The 27,437-nt window shown below is 36.7% G+C and overlaps 2 protein-coding genes across 2 annotated transcripts; both read left to right on the forward strand.

The window, feature by feature from the left end:
- The first annotated feature begins 44 nt into the window (after positions 1–44).
- Positions 45–5,577, forward strand: rom1b (retinal outer segment membrane protein 1b). Its single transcript, XM_039648552.2, has 5 exons — positions 45–366; positions 1,093–1,368; positions 2,364–2,518; positions 2,811–3,057; positions 4,944–5,577. Exons 1-5 carry the CDS (start codon positions 217–219, stop codon positions 5,172–5,174), a joined length of 1,059 nt encoding a protein of 352 aa, XP_039504486.1. The 5' UTR covers positions 45–216; the 3' UTR covers positions 5,175–5,577.
- A 1,094-nt stretch (positions 5,578–6,671) lies between these two features.
- Positions 6,672–25,276, forward strand: ccdc88b (coiled-coil and HOOK domain protein 88B). The gene is made up of 29 exons (XM_039648906.2): positions 6,672–6,963; positions 7,534–7,682; positions 7,849–7,957; positions 9,031–9,100; positions 9,189–9,247; positions 9,363–9,446; positions 9,521–9,661; positions 9,770–9,912; positions 11,024–11,105; positions 11,219–11,377; positions 12,276–12,422; positions 12,615–12,792; positions 13,592–13,707; positions 13,784–13,873; positions 13,982–14,590; positions 14,959–15,138; positions 16,166–16,506; positions 17,135–17,261; positions 17,631–18,029; positions 18,218–18,379; positions 18,646–18,923; positions 20,513–20,656; positions 21,306–21,492; positions 22,597–22,742; positions 22,861–22,974; positions 23,072–23,223; positions 24,058–24,360; positions 24,454–24,519; positions 25,079–25,276. Exons 1-29 carry the CDS (start codon positions 6,904–6,906, stop codon positions 25,129–25,131), a joined length of 4,848 nt encoding a protein of 1,615 aa, XP_039504840.2. The 5' UTR covers positions 6,672–6,903; the 3' UTR covers positions 25,132–25,276.
- The last annotated feature ends 2,161 nt before the right edge of the window (positions 25,277–27,437 follow it).

A 27,437-nucleotide genomic window follows, 5' to 3' on the forward strand; every position in this document is an offset into this window, starting at 1 on the left:
ACATTTTTTTTTTGTCTCACTCCCTTTGTATTAATTGTTTCCGAAGTATTTTGGAGATTATTTCTGAGTAATCTAATGATTCTGGATTGCACACTTTACCTGCGAATGACAGATGATTTGCTGAGCTGGATACTGATACTGTATGGCCTCTATTAAAATCCTCTTCGGCAAACTAAACTTCCCTTTCTCCCTATCCTAAGCCTCTTCTTAAGCAGCATGGCGTTGTTAAAACTAAAGTTCCCCTTCCAAAAGAGGGTGCGTCTGGCCCAGGGTCTCTGGCTGCTTTCATGGCTGTCTATGTTCTCTGGAGTCATCACTTTTGTTATGGGAGTATTCCTCAAAACTGAGCTACATCGCAGATCGGAGGTAATGAAACATTTTCTTAATTAATAAACACAAAGATAACCTACAAATGAAGAATGAGATGTATCCCTAGATTCATGCTTGTTTGCTAAGAGCATAAATGGAAACATATAACGTTGAAGTGTGTAGTTTGCCTGCCATTACAGTCCATTCAGTGTGTGAAAGGATCATGACAAATGCGACCAGTGCTTCAAAACATGATAAACAGTTTTTCAAAGTACTGTTTTTACACTAAGCAAATGCCATTAAAAAATAAGTTTGGTATTTTTGCAGATATTATTGTACAATAGTATTACATTGTCAACACACTTTATAAAGTCAACACAAGTTTAACAGGCCTAAGCTTTGTCTTGTTGAGAGGAATAATCTCACATAATCTGAGGATTGGCCCTCACACAAGGTCTCTATAGCGTGCACCAATAGCTCGGCTTGAGTCTATATGAAGATGATAAACCTCACAATTAAAGCTGATACTAAGAGAAAACCATTATGGTGAAAACGATTAGTATCCCACACCTGCTGAACAGTTAAACAGAACAGTTAGCTAACAAGTCTGTGCTATGTGAAAATGCAGTTGCTGAACCTTTTTCTTATACTGGATTCATTTCGGGTTCAAGTTTTCAGTTGAAACATCATCCTGAGTGTAAATGGAACATTGTTCTGGGCTTTCATGATCAAATGCTGCAAAAAAACAGGTTGCAAAAATGTAATCTTTCTCACTCTATTCAGGTGATGCACAATATGGACATCCATATTGTGCCAAATCTGCTGATGGCAGTGGGGTTAGCATCAGTGGGCATCAACATCTGTGCTAGCAAAGTCTGCCAGGACTCACTGGACCCCACGCGTTTCCCACGCTGGAAGACGTTTCTTCCTCCGTTCTTCATCGTCTCGGTCTTCGTCACCTCCTTGCTGCTGGTCGCCATGATTCTGAGCTTCGCCCTGCAGCCCAGCCTGGAGGAGTCTCTGAAGATCGGGCTGAAGAACGGCATCCGCTTCTATAAGGTTGGTGAGAGAAAGACGATTAATAAAATCATTTAACAGCAATCAGTTGTCCTATATATTCATGAATTCTCAGTGTATAATAATATTAATACTACATTTAATTTGTAATGTACTTTATATTTTTTATCATGTAGTACTACATGATAAAAACTGGTAAGTGCTAAAAATATAAACACATGGAGAGCATGAAGATAAGAAAAAATAAATAAATATGGAATTTCAGAGAATGCGATATTTATTGTATTAATGAATAAATAGATGTTTTTAAAAAGTCCAGTAATTAAATAATTAAATAAATATGTCATTTCAGAATATTATACACAATAAAAAAAAAGAAAAAAGATCATAGGGTGCCTACAGAGACGTGTTTCTTTGACAGCCTGCTTATGGGGCGGGCAGTTAGCAGATCGTTAGGAAAGATTTAGATAAATGTGATCATTTTTGTGTGGGCCTGAAATCGCTGATACAACCTTTAATGCTTTTGAGTAGCCTACAGAAAAATATTGCAGAATGGCTCGCTTTCCACAATTGAAAGGTTCTTATCAAAAGAGGAATGAGATGTTATTTTGTTCCAACCCAAATTGCAAAGACCACCAAGAATTGGCTTGAGAACAAGTCCATCAGGCACATGTTTTGGCTAGATTTGAACCCTATAGTGGTCTCACATTAAACTCACACAAACTGGAAGACATTTTTCAAGTACTAATGAACTGTTTGAAGCCATTAACATTGAGTGGAACCATGACTCTTCTTTCTTTATCTACAGTATTTGTGCAATTCTTGCCAATTTCTTGACCAGTGTTTTGTGATCAGGCATTTTTTGAGTATGACATTTGTATATAGAGTCTAGACAACACTTGATTCAAAGAAATGTTTCCAAAGGCAGGACAACTTTATTTACGTTTAAAATCAAAAGAATTTAAAGATTTTAATATTGAATTGAATAGAGGGATTTCAATTACAAGTCAATGAACTGATGTTAAATATCTCTATAGGACACAGACACACCAGGCCGTTGTTTCCAGAAGGAAACCATTGACCGTTTACAGATTGAGTTCCAGTGCTGTGGTAATTCTAACTACAGGGACTGGTTTGAGGTGCAGTGGATCAGCAACCGCTACCTGGACTTCACATCCAAAGAAGTGAAAGAGTGAGTCCAAAAATTTTCAAAGAGTGAGTCCAAAAATCAAAGACCCCCCCACCCTTAGCTTCCAAGGTTAATTTAGTAGCCTATGTCATGCTCTGAAACAGGATGTCATCACCAGATGAAGAAGGGCCAACCCCTATACTCGCAAATCAATTATGCATGTGCGCATGAGCCTGGCACATTGATCAGAAAGTCAATAAAGACAGTTGCAGAGTCAATGATGTAACAAAACTAGGATATGTATAACTGTAATTGCATTAGTCTTATGATTCTCTCTTTTACATTTTGTCGACAGTCGAGTGAAGAGTAACGTAGATGGGCGTTATCTGATGGATGGGGTCCCATTCAGCTGCTGTAACCCCTCCTCCCCCCGGCCCTGCATCCAGAACAGTCTCCGGGACAATGCTGCCCATTACAACTACGAGTATCAGACTGAAGAGCTGAACCTGTACAGCCGAGGTTGCCGCCAAGCCCTGGTCAGCTACTACATGGGTTTAATGAACACCATCGGCCCTTGTGTACTGCTTTTTTTCCTTCTCCAGGTATGGGCTCATTAATGGGTTTAATGAGTAATTACAGACCACTGATCCTCATCTTCCAAAAAGGAAAAGAATTTGCGTTTCTGAGCCATATTCTTTCAGGAATCTCTTTTTTTAATGGAAGTTTTGGATTTATGAGTAAAATAAGATCTGTGTTAGACGTCATATGAAGCGACTTTCATGTTTTGTTGTCCAAAATAAATAATATTCATACCTCAAACGTGAATTCTGAACAGCCTAATTAAAAAAGTTGCAATATAAGGACTACAATGGTCAGCAAAACACTGCAGTTTGAGGTCAGTAAAAAATATATATATATTCAATGAATACTTTTATTAAATTAAGAAAAAACATGAAAGGCTCTTATAGTAACGCTAACCGCAGAACTTATTTTATTCAAAGCACAAAACCAATATCCTTAAAAAAACATTTTAACTTCCTAAATTAGCCTAAATTGACAGCTCTATTGGATGATCATTGATCTTACAGGTGAAGTGTGTAATTAGTGGATCGTTTAGTCACCTAACAGTCACACAAAATAATGTTTTTAACCGAACAATGCATGAGCTTAGAATTATACGGTTCTATCTCCACTTTTGGTCAAAATTTAGTTTTTGACATAATCTGATCCATTAGGTGTTTATTAATGCCGGTGTGGTGTTATTTTTGTAAAAAAAAAAAAAAAAAGATTAATAGATAAAGCTATAATAGAAGATTATATTACATAACAGTTTTGCCAGCTGGATGTAAAAACTTTGATGCTCAATATCTCAGAACTACCCTAAACTGAGATAATTTTAACCTTATAATTCTAAGCTCACGTTTACATGCATAACATTAGAGTTGCTAATCACACCAAAATTAAAAAATGCATGCAACTAAAAAAAACATGTGATAATATGTGCCAGTTGCATCAGAGGACTGTCTTGTGTGGACCCCCCACCCCCAAATAACCACATGATTTTAAGTGTCAACCGTGAATAACACACGGATGTGGGACGCATGTTATAATATGTGCCATTTGCTTCAGATAACTGTTTTGTGTGGACCTCCCACCCCCAAATAACCACATGATTTTAAGTGTCAGCCACGAACAACACATTGTATAATCTAATGTGCGCAACACATCGAACCGTTCACACACTCAATCACTCAGTTAATATCGACACTCTTCCGGAAAGGCTGGCAGAAGAGTTGTGAATTCTCTGTGAGGTGTCAATATTCATTATTTAAGCATTAAAATAACTTGCATCCAAAATCACAACAGTAACATAACAGTCACAGCTTTTGTAACACTAATGACTCATCATGACAATAATTCAATAATCAATAAAACAACTTAATTTATTATAAATAAACTTGATTTCAGCTGCCAGCACCAATAAAACTAGATTTGCTTTGATAAAATAGATTGTAATAGTATGATATTTAATTTAATGTTGTATTAGCACTGACTTCAAAAATTCAAGTGTGGTTTGTTGTTGTTCAAGCCACAAATTAGTATACAATGGAATAAAATGTTGTTTAAAAGAGAGAAAGAGAGAATGGGTTATAACTATTAACATTAAGTTACCCTTTACTCACCCTCATGTCCTTATAAACATGACATTCTTGCTTCAGTAGATCACAAAAAGAAAAAATATATTAAAAAATATATTCAATGATGCAATGAAAGTCAAATAGGTCTGATGTTGTTTTGGACCCCGATGCTCTTCGAAACATAATCTTTTGTTGACAGGTAACAATGACGGTGAGCAAATGACAGGATTTTCATTTATGGCTAAAATATGACTTGATGAAGTCTCCTTAAGAAAAAGTAATTTGAAGAAATTTGATGAAAAACCCCAATGTCATTTGAACTCTGACCTCTATGTCTCCTTGGTCCTCAGATGTCCATTCTAGTGAGTCTGCGCTATCTGCAGACTGCAATGGAGGGTGTGCTGGGAGAGGAGAACGTGGAGATCGAGACAGAGGGATACATCCTGGAGAAGGGAGTAAAGGAGACATTGATGGAGACAAAAGAAAAGATGATGAAATTCCTGCAGTTCGCTCAGGTGGGCGACGCATCCGCTGAGACCCAGGCCACCGAGCCAGAGGCAGAAAAGCCAGCCACAGCCTAAAAGACCAAGTGTATTTGTTTAAAATCAGTGCTCATGTACACATGTGTGCTTACTGTCCTTGATTATCATCATCCAAGGGAAATAAAGTCATCATAATTATAATGTAACGTTGCTACTTCATTGTTAAATGAAGTCATCAAGTTACCCAAATATTTGAGGTAAAAACCAGTAACCTCTCAAAATGCTGGAAATCTGAAAAATCTGATGGTACGAAAATACTCCTTTCTCCCATGACAATTATATATAAAACGAAGATGTCTGAAGAAGAGTTAAAGAAGAAAATTCCAAGGAAATGAAGGCAATGAAATAGTACATTTCATCACATGAGGTCTGTAGATGTTTTGCTGCTTCATGCTTTGCTTAAATAGACAAAAGAGAGCTGAAATTGCAGATGTATGCGACAAATAAAGAGTTTTTAACTGATCTGTGAAGTCACATGTGGTCATTGTGTCTCATGAGCTTGTGCTAATTTTTGTTTTGTGTTGAAATGTGTTTTTCAGTATACTTCTTCCCTCACACTAGCCTTATCTTAACTTCTCTTGTGAAATGGTGATGTGTTAAATCAATTTCCTCTTCTTCTGCCTATGCAGAGAGCGAGAGAGAGAGAGAGAGAGAGAGAGAGAGAGAGAGAGAGAGAGAGAGAGAGAGAGAGAGAGAGAGAGAGAGAGAGAGAGAGAGAGAGAGAGAGAGATGAATAGGATTAAGCTGACTGAATGCGGCAGGCCATATTGTTATGTGCCCTGTTCTGACACCTGAAATCTCTTTATCCCATGATGATGGTTAATACTATGACTGCTGCCAAAGCACTCACATGCAAAAAAAAACAAAAAAAAACAAAAAAACAACACTAGGCCAATACAAGAAATGCAACTGTGTCGTGGATCTTATATAGAAGCAATTAATTTTGCACTATAATCACATTAGGTTCAAGTAATGCCGTTTTAGTGGATCGGTCATTGCGGGAAAAAGGTCACATGTATAAAACAAAAACACGTCTAAAGTCAAAGTGCCAAGAAAGACATTTAAGGTTACAAAAGTCCAGATGATCTGATAACGCATTACACCCTTCCACCACTAGAGAGCACCAAAAACTCATTTTTGCTCCTCTGTCACTCCCAATCTCTCTCAAGTCACCTTGCAAATCGCGCATTGCTGTATTTGCAAGTAGTTTGTTTTAATTATTTTAAGTGCGTTATATCGACTTCCACTGACATGAATAGATTTGATTTCATGTGTTGCTCACACTGTGTGTATCAAAGCATAATGATCAGCCTTTTTAGATTGCAGTTGGGGTCAACAAAGGGCGTAATGCATGCATTTGTTGACAGCAGAGACTCGTTCATGGAGAGTGGCTGTGAATAGATTCTCAAAGTGCATCACAAAAATGCAGTCTAGATAGGCAGCCTGCTAGGTTTTGAGAAACATCCTTCAGTTGTGGTTTTGCTGTGCTCTATGTGGAAACGCGCGTCATATGCTGACACGAGGACGCGCAGAGGGGAACAGACCCAATGCAATGCAACTCTCTAGATTCCGGTGTGGTTTCGTAGTGTGACTAATGAGGGAAGGTACAGGCACAAAAAGCAAAGATGTTAACAGTTAAACAGATCTATCTTGACAGTCTATTGTCAAGAGAATTACGGTAACCATGAATGTACTCTTCAAAGTCTGTTATTTAAATAATCTATTGTGTTTTATGGAATAAAACTGATCTGGTACGGTACAAAAGAAGATGGACGTAAACGTTTCGGAAATGTTAGAAGAGTTTATGGGAAGTGCACTTGTTACATGGGTAGGTGGGACGCAAAAACAAGTTCTTCAATAGTTTTAATTTTGTTCGGTAAAATGTTTTGTAAACTTTTTAAACGAGTTAAGAAATTATAAATCAAATTGGCTAAACTAATCATTTTCAGAAATTTTCAGATTTTTTTTGTTTTTGTTTTGTAAATCTAACCATTAACAAACAAACAACTGATCAACATGTATGCTGTTTCCAGCTGAAAATGTAGGCTAATATTACACAGTTAACCGTGTTTTCCAATATTGTAGTTGGTTTCTGGGCCAAGTTGATAGACCATCTTGGATTAGCAACAAACTGGCTACTAGCTGGCCACAACTAGTCTATATCTGTCTGTTTTTTGACCTGCTTGGATCAGCTAAACACAAGCTAACAAGTTTAAAAAAACACAGCTTTCAACAGCGAGAGACATCTTAAATATATATTTAGAATTTAAAAGTCATAATGAAACTTAAAATTCTGACAGACTCAGTATTCACAACAGAGAACAAAGAACATCTATACTCAAATCCTACTCAGTTATTCTTCGCACCTTGATATGAATTGTTTTTCATTGTCTGTAAGGTGCATCTATTTGAGGGTATTGTCGATGAGGAGGAGACTGGATCACTCTATCAGGAATACATGGAAGTAAACTTCAATTCCCAGAATGCAGTGAGGCAGTACCTGAAGCTTACAAATGGAGTCTACCTCAATGAGGTCATGAGGATCATGTAAGAAAGACTCAAAAGTGTAAAAATTCAAATCATTTTTTCTATTCTGTTTTGAATTATGTAGTTTGATAAAAAAAGGATTAAATGTTCATTGTTGGTAGCCTTGTTTCAACAGTGACTCAGCTAATGGCAACATTTTTGTTGTTTGTTTGGTTTCTTTAATCAGTGATCCCAATCCAAAGGTAGAGCAAATCTACCACAATGTGGGTGATGACAAAATTCTCAGAGTGCAGAACTTTTCCATCCTCAATCGACACCTGAGATCATACTATCAGGTACTGAATTAAAGCATCAATCAATTTACTATGTCAAAACATGAGAAATGTCTTTACAAGAACATTCCACAAATACTTTGCTTGATTAACTGCAAAATCAACTAGAATCAAAATGCTGCCAGCACCTGATGGTAAAGTTCAGGTAAATAGTGTACGAATGGCTCACTAAATAGCATGTGCTACGCTTGTTGCTGTGGAACAAGTTGGCCATGTTTTTTTTTTTTTTGTTTCTGTGGTTTCACTTCTTGTTTCAAATGTCCTTGCTGTGGACATGTTTTTGCACTCTTTTTTTCACTCATAGCATGTTTTGGTCATTTTCAAATGAAAATGAGAGACAAAAAGTAATAGTCGTTAAATAACTGTAGCAAAAAAAAAAATCTGAATTATGATTTTGCTTATGTAATGACCTGCATTGTCTTGATTTTTGACATTAGTCTTTTAAAAGTTCAATTGAAATGTGCTTTCCAACTCCACAGTAGTTGGTTTATCTATGAGAAAACTAGCTGATTAATAATTACACTGAATGAAGGCAGGTGATGCATACATTTCTGTATTATAGTAATTACAATAACTGGGTAATAACTAAGTACTAACCACAAACTACACTGCAAGCGCATGTTCTGTAAAATAAAATATGTGTGTGATATAAGAACATTTACAGAGCATGTAGCATTTTACAGTTTAGCTAAATTATTCTACATACACTGACAAAAAAAGTACCATGGTAATTGCATGGTTTTGAATTTTGTTACAGTGTTCTTAAAGTACCTTGTTATAATTGTAAATACCACTGTATATGAATTTGGTTATCATGAGGCATTACAAAATGACCTACTGTAATAACAGGATCATTACTCATAATGAATAAGATGTCAGATGTCGCAGATTAAATAAGCCTATTTTACACAATCTTGTTTGTTTCCTTTTGGCCATGACTGCATATAAATAACAATCTTCTGTGTGCCAATGTGTGTCACACTTGAACCTCTTACTTGTGCATTGTCTGGGATGACAGTAAAGCAACAATGGGGTTTTAATGGTTGTCGTTTCTCTAATGCGCGTTTCTCTTTCAGGAGAATCTACAGCAGCTGGTGCTGATGCCACTACCAAATGTTGCTGTTTTAGGTAGAGATCCCCTGACAGGTGTGGTTCTGTTTATTACATAAACATAAACGAGCAATAAAAGTAGACATTTTTAAGTTAATATCCTTTGTTGGTGTCATGTCAATAGAGGGCGCTGTTGCAGAGCTCAGAAGACTGCTACTGTTATTGCTGGGTTGTGCAGTACAGGTAACGAAGCACTGTGAACAGAGTTCCAGCACTGTTAAATGGATCAGAGAGAATAATGTTGAATTTTTACAGTGTGTGATTAATTTCTCTGTTCCTATGACTCATTTTCACCCAGTGTGAAAGGAAAGAAATGTTTATTCAGCAAATTCAGTGCTTGGACATTGATACACAAGCAGAGATTGCACTTTGCATACAAGAGGTCAGTGATAACCTGAGCATAATCTCAAACTAAAGCGTGTAGTGTCACTAACCCTGTGATCCATCATGTTCCAGGTGACCCAGGACCCGAGCGCAGTACTTCCTTTGGAGTATGGAGACATGTGTGGGCTGAATGGAGTCGAGCTGCAGACTCTCTTCTGCTCCATGGCCAAACAGATCCAGAACCTGCTAAGCCAACGAGACACACACTTGGAGGTGAGAGAAGAACATTTTCTTGTGCTAGTAGGTGAGGATAGATTTGAAGTGGTGTTCAGAAAGGGTGTTCTTTAGCTTTGGATGTCTCTGTTATCTCTTGATATTTAGAGGATAGCAGAACTTATTCAGGAACGGGAATCATCTTCAAGCCATATAACCACTTCGAGTGTGTTTGGTGATGGACCGCCCGAGGGAGTGGCTGTGCAGCTAGCAGAAGGCAAAGCTAAACTTCGCAGACTCAAACAGGAACTGTGAGTTGTTTTGCTAATGCATATGTGATGTTTTAATATGTGGATGGACAATGTACACTGCCGTTAAAAAAAAATTGGGGTCTGTAAATACATTCAATTGATCAAAAGTTTTACAAAATATAATGTTACAAAATTTTGATATATAATAATATATATAAGGGCTGTGCAAAGATTAATTGCGAAGATTAATCACATCCAAAATAAAAGTTTGAGTTTACATAACATAATTTACAATTATTTTGTATATATAATTTATAAATACACACACGCATGTATATATTTAAGAAAATGTGTTGTTCATATATAAAATATTTATATATAGATTATGTATTTATATATACTGTCTATACAGTATTTACGTGCAAATAATGCTTAAACATATACATGCATGCATACGTATATACAAAATAATTATACACAGCACACACACATATATTATGTAAACACCATCTTTTATTTTGGATGTGATTAATCGCAATGAATCTTTGCACATCCCTAATATATATTTTATTATAATATATTTAAACATGATAATTAATGCAGTTCATCTGCACTTTATATTCATCAAAGAATCCTGAAAAAAATAATTTATCACTGTTTCCACAAAAATATAAGCAGTTTTTTCAACATTGATAATAATTAGTAAGTCCAAATCAGCATATTAGAATGATTAATGAGTAATGATGCTGAAAAGTTTCCTAATCACAGGAATTATATTTCAATTTGTAATAATATTTCACAATATTACTGTTTTTACTGTATTTTTGATCAAATAATTGCAGTCTTAGTGAGCATAAGACACTTCTTTCAAAAACATAAAAAAATCATATTGACTCCAAACATTTGAACTGTAATTTCATTATGTACTTTAATTTTATTCAATTCAAGTCCCCTTTATTATTAGAATTATTAAAAGTAATGTGTGTGATTCTTTTTTGTTTGAACTTCCCAACATAATTACATTGGATTGTGAATTTCAGGTGGGATTTCTACTTCTCAAACAAATGAAAAACAGTCATTATTTTTACAATTTAGTTTGGTTACACTAGTCTAAAGGCACAGAAATTACGCTTCACCATTAAAGATATTTACAAATCAAAATGCTTTACAGGGAGGACACAGCTGATCAACTACTGGATTACAAGCAAGAAATGCAAACTATGGAGGAAGAAATAAAGAAACTACAGAAGGAAGTGAGCATAATACACTGATAATAAACACTGTATAATGATCATTAAAACGTGTGTATGGACACTGGATAGATCCTCATTTCACTGACATACCATCCTATGTTTGGTTGGCTCAGAACCGATCGTTGCAGGTGGAAGTGCGTGTGAGCCGGGGTGTGAAAGATGAGTTGGACTGTCTGCGTGAGCGTGCAGCCAGAGTAGAGCAACTGCAGGCGGAGCTGAAAAACAGCACACATCGGCTCCGCAGCATGGAGCTGTATCGCACACAGTTGAAGGTAGAGGAGGAGATACACATCATGCTTTGGAATGAAGAAGTGGAGCTGAATATGGAAATTATATTACAATAGGATTATTTGTGCTACTTATGACAAATAATCAGTTTAATGAAATGAAAGTTGTAGAAAAGCAAACCTAAAGATACATTAAATTGTATGAAGTTACGTTTAAATTCATAGTTGAAAAAAATGAAATTTATGTAATCCACTCACCCTTCATGTCGTTCTGAACTCACAAGACTTTCTTCTGTTAAACACAAAAGGAATTCTGCATATTTAAAAATACATTAGGTTGAAAGAGCAAAAACAATACAGTTTAAGATATCATGCATGTATTTACATTGTATTCCAAGATACTTAAATATTGAAAATACTATTACAATTAAAATTTGTTCTAATAAATGAAATTTTAAAAATGTATGAACATAGTTGCAATTACTCCAGTCTTCAGTGTCACATGATTCTTCAGAAATCATTCTAATATGCTGATTTGATGCTCAAGAAACATTTATTATTATCAGTTGAAAACAGTTTTTCCTAATAAAACACTTGACTGATATTTTGGTGGAAACTGTGATAATTTGTTTTCCCCTTGATATATCTTACTAACTGCAAACTTTTGAATGGAATTCAGATTAACCAATTGGAGAGCTTTAATCTGGAAATAACATTAGCTTAGTTATTGGATAATTAGTTATATCATGCATAGAGGTAAATAATCAACTTTCTGGAACAAAAGTTGTGATCAGTCATAAAACATAATCATAAATAAATAGACAGACAAGACAGTCTCTGATCAGCAGAGTGAACATTCTGCAAAAATATCACAGAAGAAAATAAGTCAGTCAGGTTTAGAGCAGCATAAAGATTGGTAAAATATTTTTCTGTGGTCCTACAGGAGCAGCAGCAGTACTGCGCTTCGCTGCAAGAGAACAAGGCTCTTCTGGATGAGCAGCTGGCTGACGCTCGGGCACGCTGCACTGCTCTGCGGGAACTGGAGAAGGAAAATCTTCTTCTCAGGCAGAAGCTTGTGGATATGGAGGGTGTATGAATGACATATTTATGAACTTATAGAGCTTTATTGCCATGAACTCATTTTGACTGATTGTGTTGAGCTAGAAGAAAACTTCTAAAACTTACTTTGAAATGTATGAAGTTAAATTAAAGAATTGTATTCTTCTGAAATGTATGATGTACATTCATTATGCTATATCGGTATGTAATTGGATTTGTGTAGGAGCGGGATGTTGAGAGACAGAGGGTAGACGAGCTGTTGGAGATGAATATGAGTCTGCAGGTGGATCTCACGAATCAAGTTCATTCTGTGGGTGTCAGTCATAGAGAGACTCATCAGCAATTCCTCCATTCAGACCTAGAGTCCGACGAGGATGTTCAAGAAATAATGCCTGAGATTGGTAGGTTTAATTATGCATGATATTATGACTCACCTGTCACAGCTAGATGACTGATTTCTTGATTTCATGTGTATGTATATCAATCAATCATATGTAAATCAAGCTGTCATGTTTAGAAATAGACATTTATGAATACATTTACATCCCATCCCATCACGCCGTTCCAAACCTGTTTGTTCTTTTGTCTGTAAAGCACAAAAGGAAAAGATTAGCATTGTTCTGGATGCTCCTTTCCACACAATGAACATGAATGGGAACAGACTGTGCTGAGCTCCAAAAATGATGACAAATAACACTTTCATGTTGACAGATTTTTTTTTAAAGCTTTGGCAATAGAGATAGTTGAAAGATAAGTTCTTAAAGGGAGGAATAATTCTTAGTAAGACTATCCATTAAATGGATAGTTCTCCCAAAAATAAAAATTCTGTCATCATTTACTCACCCTCACATTGTTCCAAACCCATAAGCCTTTGGTTAATCTTAAAAGCACAAAATAAAAGCCTAAATTGAATCTGTTCATCATATAAAGCGATTGTATCTCTTCACAAGACTTTAAACCACTCAATTGATATGGATTCATTGTATGATGCCTTTATGACCTTTTTGGATCTTCTATGTTTTGGCTACCTGGATTTCTTTCACTAAAAATGTCTTAATTTGTATTTTAAATATTAACCAAGTCTCATGGGTTTGGAACAATGTGAGGGTGAGTAAAAATGACCGATTTTTTTTTAAATTTTGGGTGATCTATCCCTTTAATAATGTATCTACATGTCTGGTCTCTTTTACTGTCATTTAGATCTGAAGCCTCTGAGTGAGGAGGTAAATGAGGCTTCCTCACTGAGGCTTCTGGGAGCTGAAAACGAGAACGCTGAATTAAAGAGGCGACTAGAGCTTCTGCAGGCTGAACAAGAGGTCAGTGGGTCTTTCGCCAGTTTCATCCTGATTTGTGCCAATTCTCATGTTTCCCTTGTTCCCATCTCTCATGTAGTCTCAGCAGGCCAACTCACCGGAGATGACTGAAGAGCTCCAAAGACACATGGACCAACTCTCACAAAAGCTTGAAAACACCCTCAAGGAGGTGAGGCCCTTTAGATGGATTTAACGACATTTATTCCAAGAATTTTGTCATTTTGTCCTCATCTCAACTCAATGAATCTGGCTCTGTCATTTCTCTTTCAACTCTTAGCTGGAGTGTCTAAAGAATGAAAATAGCAGCTTGAAGATAAATCTTGAAGAGCTGAGGACAAAACAGAAAGACCTAGAGGAAGAGAGAACAGCCTCGGAGGGAAAAGATGAGAAAAAGACAATAATCCGAAGAGGGGAATGCGAGGGAAATGACACCAGAAGAGAGAAACATGATGGAAAAGAAGGCCTAATAAAAGCCCAGAGAGAAGATGGAGAGGGGGGAGAGGGGGGCAACGTAATCCTCAGCGAGAGAAAAAAGAAGGTTATAGATGAAATGAATAGCAAAGAGAGAGGAGAGGCAGAGGGTGAGAAAGAAATTGAAAGGAAGAAAGACATCACAGAAGAGACATCTCAGACATTCAGCGCCGAAGCCCAGAAGTCAGAAGAAGATAAATTCTCCCAAGACGCTCTTGCCCTGCACAACCAGCTTCAGCAGGCCCTGGAAGAGGCTGACAGACAAACCACTTTAGCCCAGGATTTGCGCTCCAAACTTGCAGAGCAGACTAAGAAGGTCTTGGAGGCAGACCATAAGCTGGTTTTCCTGGAGACGGAGAACCAGCGGTTGAAGAAGGCAGCAGAGAACCTTATGGGGGCTAGGAAACAGATAGAGGTAATGAACCATCATGTTGAAAAAAAATTACTACCTCACTGCACAAGTTAACAATCCACTCAAAGTAAGACTCACCAAGTATAAACACAACTCCCTGCCACTAGCAATTAAGAAAGACATACAATATGGTGACTCTAGACCCGTGTAAAACAAAGACTATTTCTCACAATAATTACTTTTTCCACTTTTAGCCATTGTTTCATATGGCATAATGATCTGGCATTGTAATTCTAAAAGACGCCGGTTTGATTTCCTCGAGGGCCGATCCATGAATCATCACCATTGTGCCTTCAAGCAAGGCTTTTCACTTTGATTTGCTATGGATAAAAGCGTCTGCTTAATAACCACCTAATGTGTTTATTTGTCAGGTGCTACAGGCTGAATCTATGCAGCAGGAGGAGGAGCTGATGAGTCTGCGCAGTCAGGTGGAGTTCCAGAAGATGGAAGCTGCAGTGATTGCTCAGTTAGAGGGAGAGAGAGCAGCCTTGGAGAGGGAGAGAGAGACTCTCAGAGGCAACATAGACTCACTCAGGGCTGCGGTACGCAAGGTGAGGCAGGTTATTTGTTCAGGATTTTGCTGTACTACAAATTATGGATTACATGACTGGGGTAACATTAATATTAATGGTGCCTACATTACAATTATGCTGTAACAATGAGTGGATATCAAAAAACACAATGGGCAGAGCATCAGTGGAGGTAACAGTAATGAGGTGTCAATAGTTGTTGGTAATTGGTCTTTAAAGTGGTAGTTCACAAAAAAAGGGAACGTTCTGTCATCATTTACTCACCCTTATGTTGTCCAGACTCCAAACCTACTTGCTTTCTTCTGTGGATACATACAATTAAAGTAAATAAGAACTTAGGCTGTTAATCTCCAAAAAGGACAGAAATAACCATAAAAGTAGTTCATGTGAATATATTAGTCCATATATGCTGCATTATATGGATTTGTGTGAAAAACAAACTCATAATTCTCTTATTTTGTATGTAATGTCAGTAATGCCATTGGTTCTTCATGTCTCATGACTGAACAACATATGCCAACTTTAACTATTTAGATTTGAGAGCTGTTCTGAAAGGGGAGTTTTTCAGTGAAAAAACATTTGAATTAAAATTAACTAAAAATTAAATTCATATAGGGGTGGTGATGGCGCAGTGGATAAGACACATGCCTTTGGTGTGAGAGAACCGGGTTCGAATCCACTGTGAGAGACCAATGTGTCCCTGAGCAAGACAATTAACCCCTAGTTGCTCACCCCAGTTACTCTTGAACACTAAATCAGCATATTAGACTGATTTCTGAAGGATTGTTTTGCCATCAGAAGAATACATTACATTTTAAAATACATATTAAAATGGCACAGGTATGATTTTTGCCTTTTGAATGCTCATTCTCCATTCACAAAAATCTTCTTTTCTACTTCAGGGAACATTAACAGCATACAAGTTTATAGAGATATGAGCATAAGTAAATTAAAAATTAAAAATCAGTTTTTAAAAATCAACTTTTTCATTAAATCTGAAGAAAAGTGAGTGTGTGTTTGTTGATTAAGGGCAATTATTTTCTCATAGGGTGATCAGTTAGAGCTGACCAACCAAAACCTTAAGGCTGACCTTGAAAGATTGGGTCGGACCTTGGAGTCTGCCAGGCGGCATGAAGAAGAGCTACAAGCTGAACTACGTGAATCCGGCGTGGAGGCGGAGTCTTTGACTAGAGGACGGGAAGAAGCTCTGCTTGAAGTCACGCGACTGGAGCAGGAGAAGGAAGCGTGTCAGGCAGAGCTGGACAGTCAACGGCGTGAGCAACGACAAAGAGAAAGAGAGATGGCCAGACTTAGACAGCAGCTGGAAAGCACAACATCTGCCCTAGAGCATGGCAACAAGCGAGCCTGCAGTCTAGAGGCACAAAACAGGTATAGATATACGTACATGCAATAGGACCTTTTCATTTAAAGATAATAAATATGGGTCATTATTTACTCATCCTCATGTTGTTCTAAACCAAATATTGTTTGAACTTTATGCTTTTTTCCATTTTCAACTTGTTTAACAAGCTCCAAAAATGACCAACCGCCCTCCCCACAGTAGTTATGACTATATTTTAGCACTTCTGACCTAATTTACTTACCCCCTTGTCATCCAAGATGTCCATGTCTTTCTTTCTTCAGTCGAAAAGAAATGAAGGTCTTTGATGAAAACATTCCAGGATTTTTCTCTATATATAATGCAATTTACTGGGCATCAAACGGTTCAAGGTCCAAAAGACAGTTTCAGTGCAAACTGCAAACTGTTCAAAGGGCTTTAAACGATTCCAGACGATGAATAAGGGTTTTATCAAGCGAATCGGTCATTTAAAAAAAAATTAAAAAACGATCAATCGAAAATGATTGGTCATTTTAATTTTTGGGTGAACTATTCCATTCACACCAAACCCTTGACAGAGTCCTTATGTCTAATCTTATGAAACAAATAGCATGGATGGAATAATAATAATAATAATACATGTATCACTCACTACATCTGTCATCTGTCTGCCCACAGACGCATGTGTCAGGAGCTTTCTCAGCTCAAAGAGACGTGCGCACAGTTCGAGGAGCTGCAGAAGGAGAATCTGCAGCTCGGTACACTCAACGCTGAGAGCAAGGCCCAAATTGACACTCTAACAAAGGTCTGTGCAGTATTCAAAGTGTTTGTATTCGATATCTGAACGATAAAAGCAATTAGTATAGCGCCTTGGTGCACCATATTTCTGCAATTATGTTTGCCTGGAGGTCCCATTGAGCTGAGATATTGCAAAATGGGCCACTTTGAATATTTCCTTTCAACCAGGTAATTGTTTTCAAGTTGCTTTCTTATCTGAAAATCCTCAGTGCAATTAGATTTCCCCTCCTTGGACAACTGTGCTGAAAATGCATCTTTGTGAGATTAATGAAAGCTCTTATAGCTCAGGTTTTCCTAAAAGAGGCACTTGGTTGGTTCTGGATGAAGCTGACTAGATGCAGCACTTGTCTAACTTTAATATCCCACTCACAACCAGGATCTGGCTAATGAGAGCGCCCAGTCCCAAGAGTTATCCAATCAGATCACACAGCTGACCCGAACACTCGAAGAGCTGCAGAGCAAGCTTGAAATGGCAGTTACACAACAGCAACAATCTGCTCCAGAGGTTGCCTATTCACCCCCTGACTCGCACGCACAGAGGATCGAGGGTTGTCTATCAAACAGACAGTCTCCACCGCTGGCAGAAGGCCCCCAGGAGCCCACTGTCAGTATTGTAGATAAGGATAAACACAACCAGGACTCAGGGCCCACAGGCTCTATCTATGCAGCACAAGACACTGAAAACGCACTGAACAAACAACCGCACACAACGGCAGAGACGGGCTTTGGAAGCCAAGAGGCACTGAGTCAAAGACTGATAAATACGGAGAGGGAGGTGAGATAAATTTCCAAAAGCCTACTGAAATGTTATTACGTTTTGGGCCCTATGGGGCCATTTTACGCATTTCTTTATTTAAAAATCATTAACGCCATTCAGGGATTCTGATTACATTTTAAATGAACTGATAACTAATAACTTGCCGGCTCTGTATGCTGAATTCTGTGCCTATGGTTGTATCCCAGAATGCAATGTTGCAGCGAGAGCGGGAGGTGTTGCTGTCTCAGCTGACTCAGTCTCAGTCAGCCTGTGCTCAGCTCAGGGAACAGTTGGACACCCTGCAGCGCCACTCCATCTTGCTGCAAGAGAACTGTGCTAAATTACAGGCCCTCAACACCAAACTACAGGTGAGTGCTTGATTGAGTGTGGGTTGCTGGTCTCAAAATGGTCCTTGACGTTGAAATAAAGGCTAATGGTATTTTACAAACTGTAAAACCATATTAGTTTTATAGCGGGCGGAGCCAGACAATCATGGGTTTCAATCATACTACTGGATGGATCATAAATGTACAGCACTTGAAATTATACAGGCTTTTAATAAACGTGTTATTTTCACCCGAATCACCGCACTCTCATTATATCTGCCTTATTTCACCCTCTTTCTCTCACTCAGGTGGAACAGGCGTCTCTGAGCTCCGAACATGCGTCTGTGTTGGCACGTTGCAATGAGAGTGAACTGCGGTGTGCGGCTCTGGAGGCCGAATCGAGGGTGTGGCTGAAGGAGAAGGAGGAGTCAGTGATGCGCCTGGAGGCTGTAAGGCGGGATCATGAGAGATTGACAGCTCTGCAACAAAGACAGGAGGCGGAGTTAGAAGAGTTGTTGATCAAACACAGTCAACTGAAAAGCAGCAGTCGCAGTCTAGAAGCTCAATATAAAGACACTGAGGCCAGGTACAGTGCCTCAGACATTTCATTTCATTTCATTTTACAATTACGAACTCCCGCACACTATCAGTACTTGCAAATAAAACTTTAATTTAGCGGCAAAGTTTCGGTCTTACGACCTTGCCGTTAAATTGAATTTTTATTTGCAATTACTGATAGTGTGCGGGAGTTCCTAATTGTAGATTGTCGAGCATTCTTGGTCTTCCTTTCCTACGCACCTATTACCTACAGGTGTGCGATGGCGTTTGTTTATTGATTTCATTTCATTTAAAATAATAATTTATCTATTTAAAAAGAAAGGAATTTATAATAATGTATTTGATCAATAATAATAAAAATATTATTATTTAGCTTGTTCACATGCCTAAAAGGCCTAAGAGGAAAAATAATATGAATTAAATAAAATTAATTAATTAAAAATAAAAATTTAAGATTATTCACATAATCTTGTCATGATGATATCATGAATACACATGGCTATAAACTGATATAACATACAACTACAAAAATTTGTGAAATCAATTAGTTAAAGTGTAGATTCACTGTTTGCTCAAGAGTCTATGATTGGATCATTATTGCAGTGATTGTTATGTTTCTAGCATGTTATATTTTTGGCAACAGAGCGTGTAGCTTTTTAGTTCTAAAACAACCATGTAGAAATACACACTATGGCCATATTTCAGGATGACATTGTCAAGATTCATCAGGCTCAAATTGAGAAAGAATTGTTGCGAGGGAGTATTTTCACAGATGAATTGGCACCTCTGTGTTCAGACCCTACATTCACCGAATGTCTTAGGAATGTGCTGGAGTAGACTTTACAGAGTGTCAATACAAGATCTTGACCAAAAATGTATGCACCTCTTGATTGAAATAACGTCACAACATTTATTTGTGACCTTTTTTTTTTTGACTGGGCACTGTGTAATTGATTACATATTGTAAAAATTTATATATATTATAGAATTTATATATATATATATATATATATATATATATATATCTTCTTAACCTTTATTTAACTAGGAAAGTCACATTGAGGTTAAAACCTCTTTTACAAGTGAGACCTAGTCAAGAAGACAGGGTCGGATAGCAGGATTAAACAAATTAGAAGCAACAATAAGAAAACAAGCACAACAACGTCATTAGATACAACAAAAACACAACAAACAAATCTCCATGACAACATATTATACAACACCATGACACAGCACAAACTACAAACATTTAGGTACTGCATAATGCCCTACATAATGCTATTCACAGAAACAATTGGCATAGCAAATGCAATTAATAGTGACCACCTCCTGTATTCTATGTTTAAAATCATTTAGAGAAATGTAGGATTGTAGTTTCAGCTTGGTCTGCAAATCGTTCCAAGACCAAGGGCCGTTACTTATTCACGATACAGCACAGCCTCTCGTACCTCTTGTATTGCTTACACACACATATATATATATATATATCTTTATTATCAAATTAAACTGGAACTTAAATTGACATTAGCTAAAAAAAATGCATTCTCTTAATTTATGATTTTAAATGAACTATCATTTAAAGTTTATAAAATGTTCTAAAATACCACATTTGTCTAGATATAAGGAGCTGCTGGAGCGAAAAGCACAGTTGGAGGAGGCAGAGGAATCAATACGCATGGAGAGACAGAAAATGGAGAAAGTGACACAAGGGCAGGAGGAGAGCGAGAAGGAGCTGGAGAGATTGAAAATTGACAGTGAAAGGTGAGGGGGAGTCATAATTGCAGTGACCACAACACTGGGTTAAAGTAACAGTTGAACACACATTCATAGAAAAGAGAGAGGAAGTGATGCTAACACCCACCACAAACTGCATGTCACCCAGTGTGGTGATGGTATTCCCCACCAAACATTGCACCAGCCCAATGAGTCATTTTAAAGCCCGCTTTCAAACAGTTGTTGCCATGGTGTGTTTGCTTTTGGCTTGCTTAGTTGGGGACATTTAATGTTCAACAACATTATTGATATGTGTTGTATTACTTTCATGTTATCACTGTGAAGCTGCTTTGATACAATCTGTATTGTAAAAAGCGCTATATAAATAAATGTGACTTGACTTGACTTGACTTGACTTAAAAGCCTATGAAAAATATTTGTAAAGTTTGTTGCTTTGGTGAACAGGATGAAAAAAACGTACATAACCTTTTTATGCAGTATGTATAGTTAGTTGGATAACTTTAGATTGGGGCTTTGATTACTTTACTAGTCTAGATGAGTAGACAGACAGTTAGATTCAGACTCACAAAAACATGTTTGGGTTCACCTCAAAATAAAAAGAAATGGAAATTTTGGCTCTAAAATAAGACTTTGACCTTTGTGAGATTCACCTGTGTAATGTATTTTTTATGTGTAGATATCAGAACATGCAGAAGGAGTGGGTTCAGGTACAGTCCGAGCTGCTGGCTCAGAGTTCAGTTCTGCGGGCAGAGTTGAGTACGGCTCAGCTTGAACGGACTAGGCTGGAGGGAAAACTCAACACTCTTAAAGAGCTGAACCAAAAGATGGATCTCAATAACGTCCGTCTCAGCAGCCAGAACCAGGTCAGAGCACAATGCAAAAACATCTAATGTTTTTAAAAGAAGTCTCCTATTTTTGCCATTTATTTAGCTGCATTTATTTAATCAAAAATATAGCAAAACAGTAATAATGTGAAATATTATAACAAAAATAATATATAAATATATTATTAAAAAATAAATTCTATTTGAATATATCTAAATCAGAGATCATTTTAATATGCAGATTTGAAACTCAGTTATTATCAATGTTGGAAACAGTTGTGTTGTTTTACATTGTTGTGGAAAGTTGATACTTTTTTCAGGATTCTTTAATGAATAGTTTATTAAACAGCATCTATTTGTATTTATTAAATTTATTTATTAAATGTAGTTATTAAATTAATCAAAGAATGTATTAAATAGAAATCTTTTGTAACATTATACATGTCTTTACTGTTGTTTTTGGTCAATTTAATGCATCCTCATTCTTCTTTCAATCTTAACCACAAATGTTTGAATGGTATTGTTGTTTCCACAAAAATGTTAAGCAGCAAAAACAGTTTTCAAAAATTGATTTTTTTTTAAATAATCAATAGATTTATTTAGCAAGGACGCATTCAATTTTCAGTAAAGACATTTATATGATATATGATGTAATATATACAAATATGTGATGTCTAGAAAAGATTTTGATTTCAAATACATTACAAATTCATCATATAATCATGTAAAAAATGTATTCCAGTTTCAAAAATCTTGTTAAATATTGTAATATTGTAGTAAAGATTAGATTATTTTATAGATATATTATTTTATAGATTAGAATAGATTTACAACTTTATTGTTCTCATAAAATAAATGTAGCCTTGGAGAGAAAAAATATATATGTGTTTGTGTGTGGTTTTGTGATTTGTACTAAATATTTTCATGCAAACATGATCATTTAAAATTTAAACAAATAACAACTATTATTTAAAAATGATTGCAGATTAAATTATTATTCATTTTATGTTGTTTATTTTTTTGTGTTCTCAGACTTTTGGATGCAATTTCATTTCATTGTGTCTGAGATTAATCACAAAAATAAAAAACAACAACACAAATTTACTGTATACTTTGTTGCCCTAATATTTATGTGTGTTATAGCTCCTTACCCAGTTGAAGGCAAACATGGAGGAGGAGAACCGACATCTAGTTGAGCAGAACCAGAATCTGGCTAAAGAAAACAAAGCTCTAATGGAGAGCAGCCTGGAGAGCCGAGACCAGCACCACAACCAGCAGAGAGAGTACCTGTACGAACACACACTAATAAAATGTGTAGCTCGCATTTGTCCACTACTAGTCTAGAGGTTCCACCTGCATCAGTAAATAACTCTTTCTCTCCCATCTGTCCATCTCACTCCACCTCAGTGACAAGTTCAACGAGCTGCGCAGGGAGAAGCAGAAGCTGGTGGAGAAGATAATGGATCAGTATCGGGTTCTGGAGCCGGGTCTGCCTGGGATGTGTCCACCTAAACAACCAAAGTTAGTCAGGCTTTAACATCTGTTTCTAGCAGACCTGTCACCACAGACGCATTGCTTAACTCATTGCATGCTCTATTTCACTCTCTTGTGGCTTCAGAAAGTCAAACTGGATAGCGGACCGCATGAAGAAGCTGATAAAACCTAAAGGTGGAAGCAAAGAAGGCCGCGCTCATTTTGTTGCTGCTGGCAGTATCGAGAACCTTGCGGATGCTGTAGACGGTGCGCCCATCTCTCCAGCCCCAGTGCCTGGTGAGACTGCAGGGCTGTATGACCGGTGTAATAACATTAGATATATTGTACAGAGATTGAGAGTGCCAATAAGTTAAGACTGCAGGGTCCCCTGGACTCTGTAAAACAGAAAAAAGGTCCCCAAAAGCCCATAACAATGAATTATGCTGTTAGCCTTCCACATTATGCTATTCCCTTGGATCATAAACAGAACAGTTATTCTGTGCAGAATTTGCAGATCAAATGAATATTGCAAAGAGTGTATACAGCATTTAAATTCATGGTAATGTAATGCTAAGTAGCTTTACAGTACTTATATATTATATTTTCTATGTATGGTAGATAATATTTAACATGGCATTAACTCCCTAACATCAATGTTTAAGTATATATAAATATTTCAAATTTGCCTTTATTTTAATTATAGTTTTTCATAAAGAGAATTTTGACAAATATATAAATGTAACTTTTTTTTCAGTACAATTTAGCACTTTTTTCTCCAAATTCAAATTTTCCAAAATGTATCATCTGGATGCACTGTATTTTTTTCTAATTCTCATGTTTATTTTTATTGATGATTCTGATTAGGTTCGGATTGCATTTTTGAATCGCCATATATTATCAACAAATTAAAAGTAGCACAAATATTAATAATAGTGTATAAATAGTACAAATTAAATAAGATTTTTTTGTGTATGTATATATAATTTGTATTTTGCATTATTATAATGAGAATTTGGGTGGATAATATGCTTAATAACTTTAAAAAAAAAATGTATCATAATTTTTATGCTCTTCATCCATAATCTCATTTTTGTTTTACAAAATAACACTATTCAACATTTCTCCCCTCAGTTCATGTGGATCCCATCAGTGCACCAGTCTCCCCGAGTCTACTAAGGAGAGTTGCATCTCAATCTCAGGGTGAAGATGAGCAAACCAAAGCTAGTCTGCGGACTGGTCGGCGCAAGCTGGGCTCCCGGCACGGCTGGGCTCTCGGCAGGGGCAAGGGAGGAATTTCACAGTCTTTCAGTCCAGGAGATCAGCGCATACTACCTCGTACCCGCCTGCGCTCTTCCCAAACAGGTGCCACGGCCCTCTGGGAATATGACGGCAGTCCTACACCCAGCCAGGACAGCCCAAGTGAGGAGGGGAGAGGTGAGTAATATTAATTTATTTGCTGAAGGTTGTAAAATAACTTGGATTTGTTTTTATTTTGTGTTGAAAATAATATGTGTATGTGTGTTTTAGTTGATAGTGAGGAGAACATCTCACCTGCACACTCAGATGTCAGCCGTGTATCATCTGGAACTGAAGGTCAGTCTACAGCAGTGGTTTTCAACTAGGGAGTCATAACTGATAACATTCTGATGCATAGTGAGAATTTTAAATAAATAAATGCATAAATCATATAATTCTATATAGCATAGATAGATTAATAGGCTTTAAAACAGAGGACCTCTTATAAAACTTCATGATATTTTGGAACAAAATTAAACAAATTAGGTGGATGGCGACATACATGATCATGACATTATCTCCTGATCAAAACTAGGTAAAGTTAAAGGTAAAAAATAAAATAAAATATGGGTTCACTTGCAATTAGGATAAACAGATTATCTCACAAGACTTTGAAGTCAATATAAAAACAACCAGTCTATTCTTTCCTATTCAGCCTATGTCATTGTCTTTATTGGAAATTAATGTTGGGCTTATTTATATCGTCAATGAATATATACATTTAACATACACATTTAACATATATATATATATATATATATATATATATATATAAATAGCCACTTAATCTCTGTAAAATAAGATCTTGAATTATGCCTTGATTTCATTAACAAAATCTTTTCTTTCTATCCTGTAGATTTTCACTCCAGTTTTGACAAGCCTCAGGACTCCGACAACAAACAAGCTTAAAACATAGCTCAAATAATACTCATTTAACTATTTTTTTAAACAATGTTTCACACAAAGGATATAGCAAACACTTACAATACATAATGGTTAAACAGCACAGCAGTACATTTATTTTGAGAAAAGAAATAAATGGATTTAAAGCACATGTATGATACAGCCATCATATTTATAGGCATGCAACTGCCACGAGTTCACTGAAATATTTATTATACTAAAATAATATATAGTGGAGAAGGTTACAGTTCCAATATCTCACCGCTATGTGGCACTATAACGCCCAGTAGTTGGGGTGCTATTGCCTTTGTATCTGTATATTTATTAGAGTGTCTTATACAAACTGATGCTAACAAGATATTTATGAGAGCAGATTAATTCATTCTGTCTCGTTGGAAAGAAGCTGACACTTTGGAGACTTTGACATTTAGGAAGGAGGCAGAAGATGACGGGGGTCTTAAAACAACAGGGGTGCAGGCGAAGATTTTTTTTTTTGACAATCCTTGGCTGGGGTTAATCATAACTCAAAAACGACAAATGGAACGCTAATACAATTCATGAATTATGCAGTTGTCATGGCAACATTAATCAAAATGCGTCAGTCCGCAGACCTTTTTCTCGATGAATTGATGATATACTGAGAACGACGATACATATGGCGTTCAGAGACCACATTTTATGCAATGTCTTAAAGATGCAGCATTCAAAATGTTTAGACCAAACACTTTAAATCAATTTATTGTCATGAAGATGCCAAAAACACTTTCCAGCCATGCAATGGCAAACAAAGAAAAGGAATTTTGAGGTTGTCCGAATTTCGAAAATAGGTGCATTAAACAAGGCAACCAGATTTTTATACGTAACAAATCATATGGAGCTATTGCGAGATGAGAGGTGTGACCTCCTGACTCCCTGGGGTCTGTTGAAGAGACCAAGACTTTGTTGGGATCATCTGAAATGTGGTCACCGGTGATAGCATCTTACAGAAACACTCTCATCTAACCCCATTCGTTCCCGCTTTCTCCTTCCACCAACGGCTCCTGTCATGCTCCTTTCCCCTCCCTGCGCGCTCTCCTCCTCTCCCTCACTTGTTTCTCCCCCAGTATATTAAAGGCTTTGACGCTCTCAGTAAAAAGCTGATTTATTTTGTGGAGGTATCGATCGCTCTCTGCATTAAAGATTATAATTCATTACCCCGGCCCTTTTAATACATTAAACATTCAAAATAAAAATAAAATAAAACCGAGGTAGGTGAGAGGAGAGCACTCAGACACTGTCCACTCACACATGTACACACGCTCTCCATTTCAATCATGGATTAACACTTAAAAAATTCAGCCACCATGTATGTTTGTATGCATGTGTATATATATATATATATATATATATATATATATACACACACACACACACATGCACAAAAACATTATATATATATATATATATATATATATATATAAACATTCCAGGAAATCTGAAACATTCCAGGATTTTCTCCATATAATGGACTTCATTGGGAACCAAACAGTTCAAGGTCCAAAATGAGAGTTTCAGTACAGCTTCAAAGGCCTTTGAACGACACCAGACAATGAATAAGGTTCTTATCTAGGACCCTTCGAGACACGACTCGAAAAAAGATTAATTCATTTTGATGAACGATTTTGAACAGGAGAGTCACGAACTCATCACAGAACAAAGCCAGGCGAGCATTTGTGCTTATAAAACTTAAACTTTTTTATTTATTTTTGAAATGGCCGATCGTTTCGCTAGATAAGACCCTTATTCATCGTCTGGTGTCGTTTATAGTCCTTTGAAGCTGCACTGAAACTCTCATTTGGACCTTGAACCGTTTGGTTCCCATTGAAGTCCATTATATGGAGAAAATCCTGGAATGTTTTCATCAAAAACCTTAATTTCTTGTCGACTGAAGAAAGAAAGACATGGACATCTTGGATGACATGGGGGTGAGTAAATTATCAGCAAAAGGTTTTTTAAAAGTGAACTACTCCTTTAAGTTACTACAACATTTAATAAAAAATAATTTAATTACAACTACAAAATGTTACAGAATAATGTAATATATAAATGAATAATAGCCGAACCTTTGTGCCAAAAGGGTTCTTTCTTGTCATTATAGAACCTTTTTTAGCATACAGGTTCTTTGGAGCTGAGTAAAGAACCCATGCTTCATATAGAACCCCAATGAACCCTTTTTCTATTATATAGAGTGTAGATTGATCGCTGCGCTATCGCTGGTTTTTCTGCATTGCGCACGAGCGCTGTGTTTCTAAGAAGTTAAAGTTTTAATAATT

Source organism: Pimephales promelas, chromosome 9 (genome assembly GCF_988280905.1).
Source record: "Pimephales promelas chromosome 9, fPimPro1.hap1.1, whole genome shotgun sequence".
Lineage (NCBI taxonomy): Eukaryota > Metazoa > Chordata > Actinopteri > Cypriniformes > Leuciscidae > Pimephales > Pimephales promelas.

Bases quoted from the DNA above. Each gene is read 5' to 3' on its own strand.
- ccdc88b (XM_039648906.2), top strand. From the start codon at position 6,904: ATGGACGTAAACGTTTCGGAAATGTTAGAAGAGTTTATGGGAAGTGCA. The intron at 12,793-13,591 runs GTAGGTTTAATT...ACTGTCATTTAG, and splicing joins AGAAATAATGCCTGAGATTG to ATCTGAAGCCTCTGAGTGAG. The intron at 20,657-21,305 runs GTGAGGGGGAGT...TTTTATGTGTAG, and splicing joins TTGAAAATTGACAGTGAAAG to ATATCAGAACATGCAGAAGG.
- rom1b (XM_039648552.2), top strand. From the start codon at position 217: ATGGCGTTGTTAAAACTAAAGTTCCCCTTCCAAAAGAGGGTGCGTCTG. The intron at 367-1,092 runs GTAATGAAACAT...CACTCTATTCAG, and splicing joins AGCTACATCGCAGATCGGAG to GTGATGCACAATATGGACAT. The intron at 1,369-2,363 runs GTTGGTGAGAGA...ATATCTCTATAG, and splicing joins ACGGCATCCGCTTCTATAAG to GACACAGACACACCAGGCCG.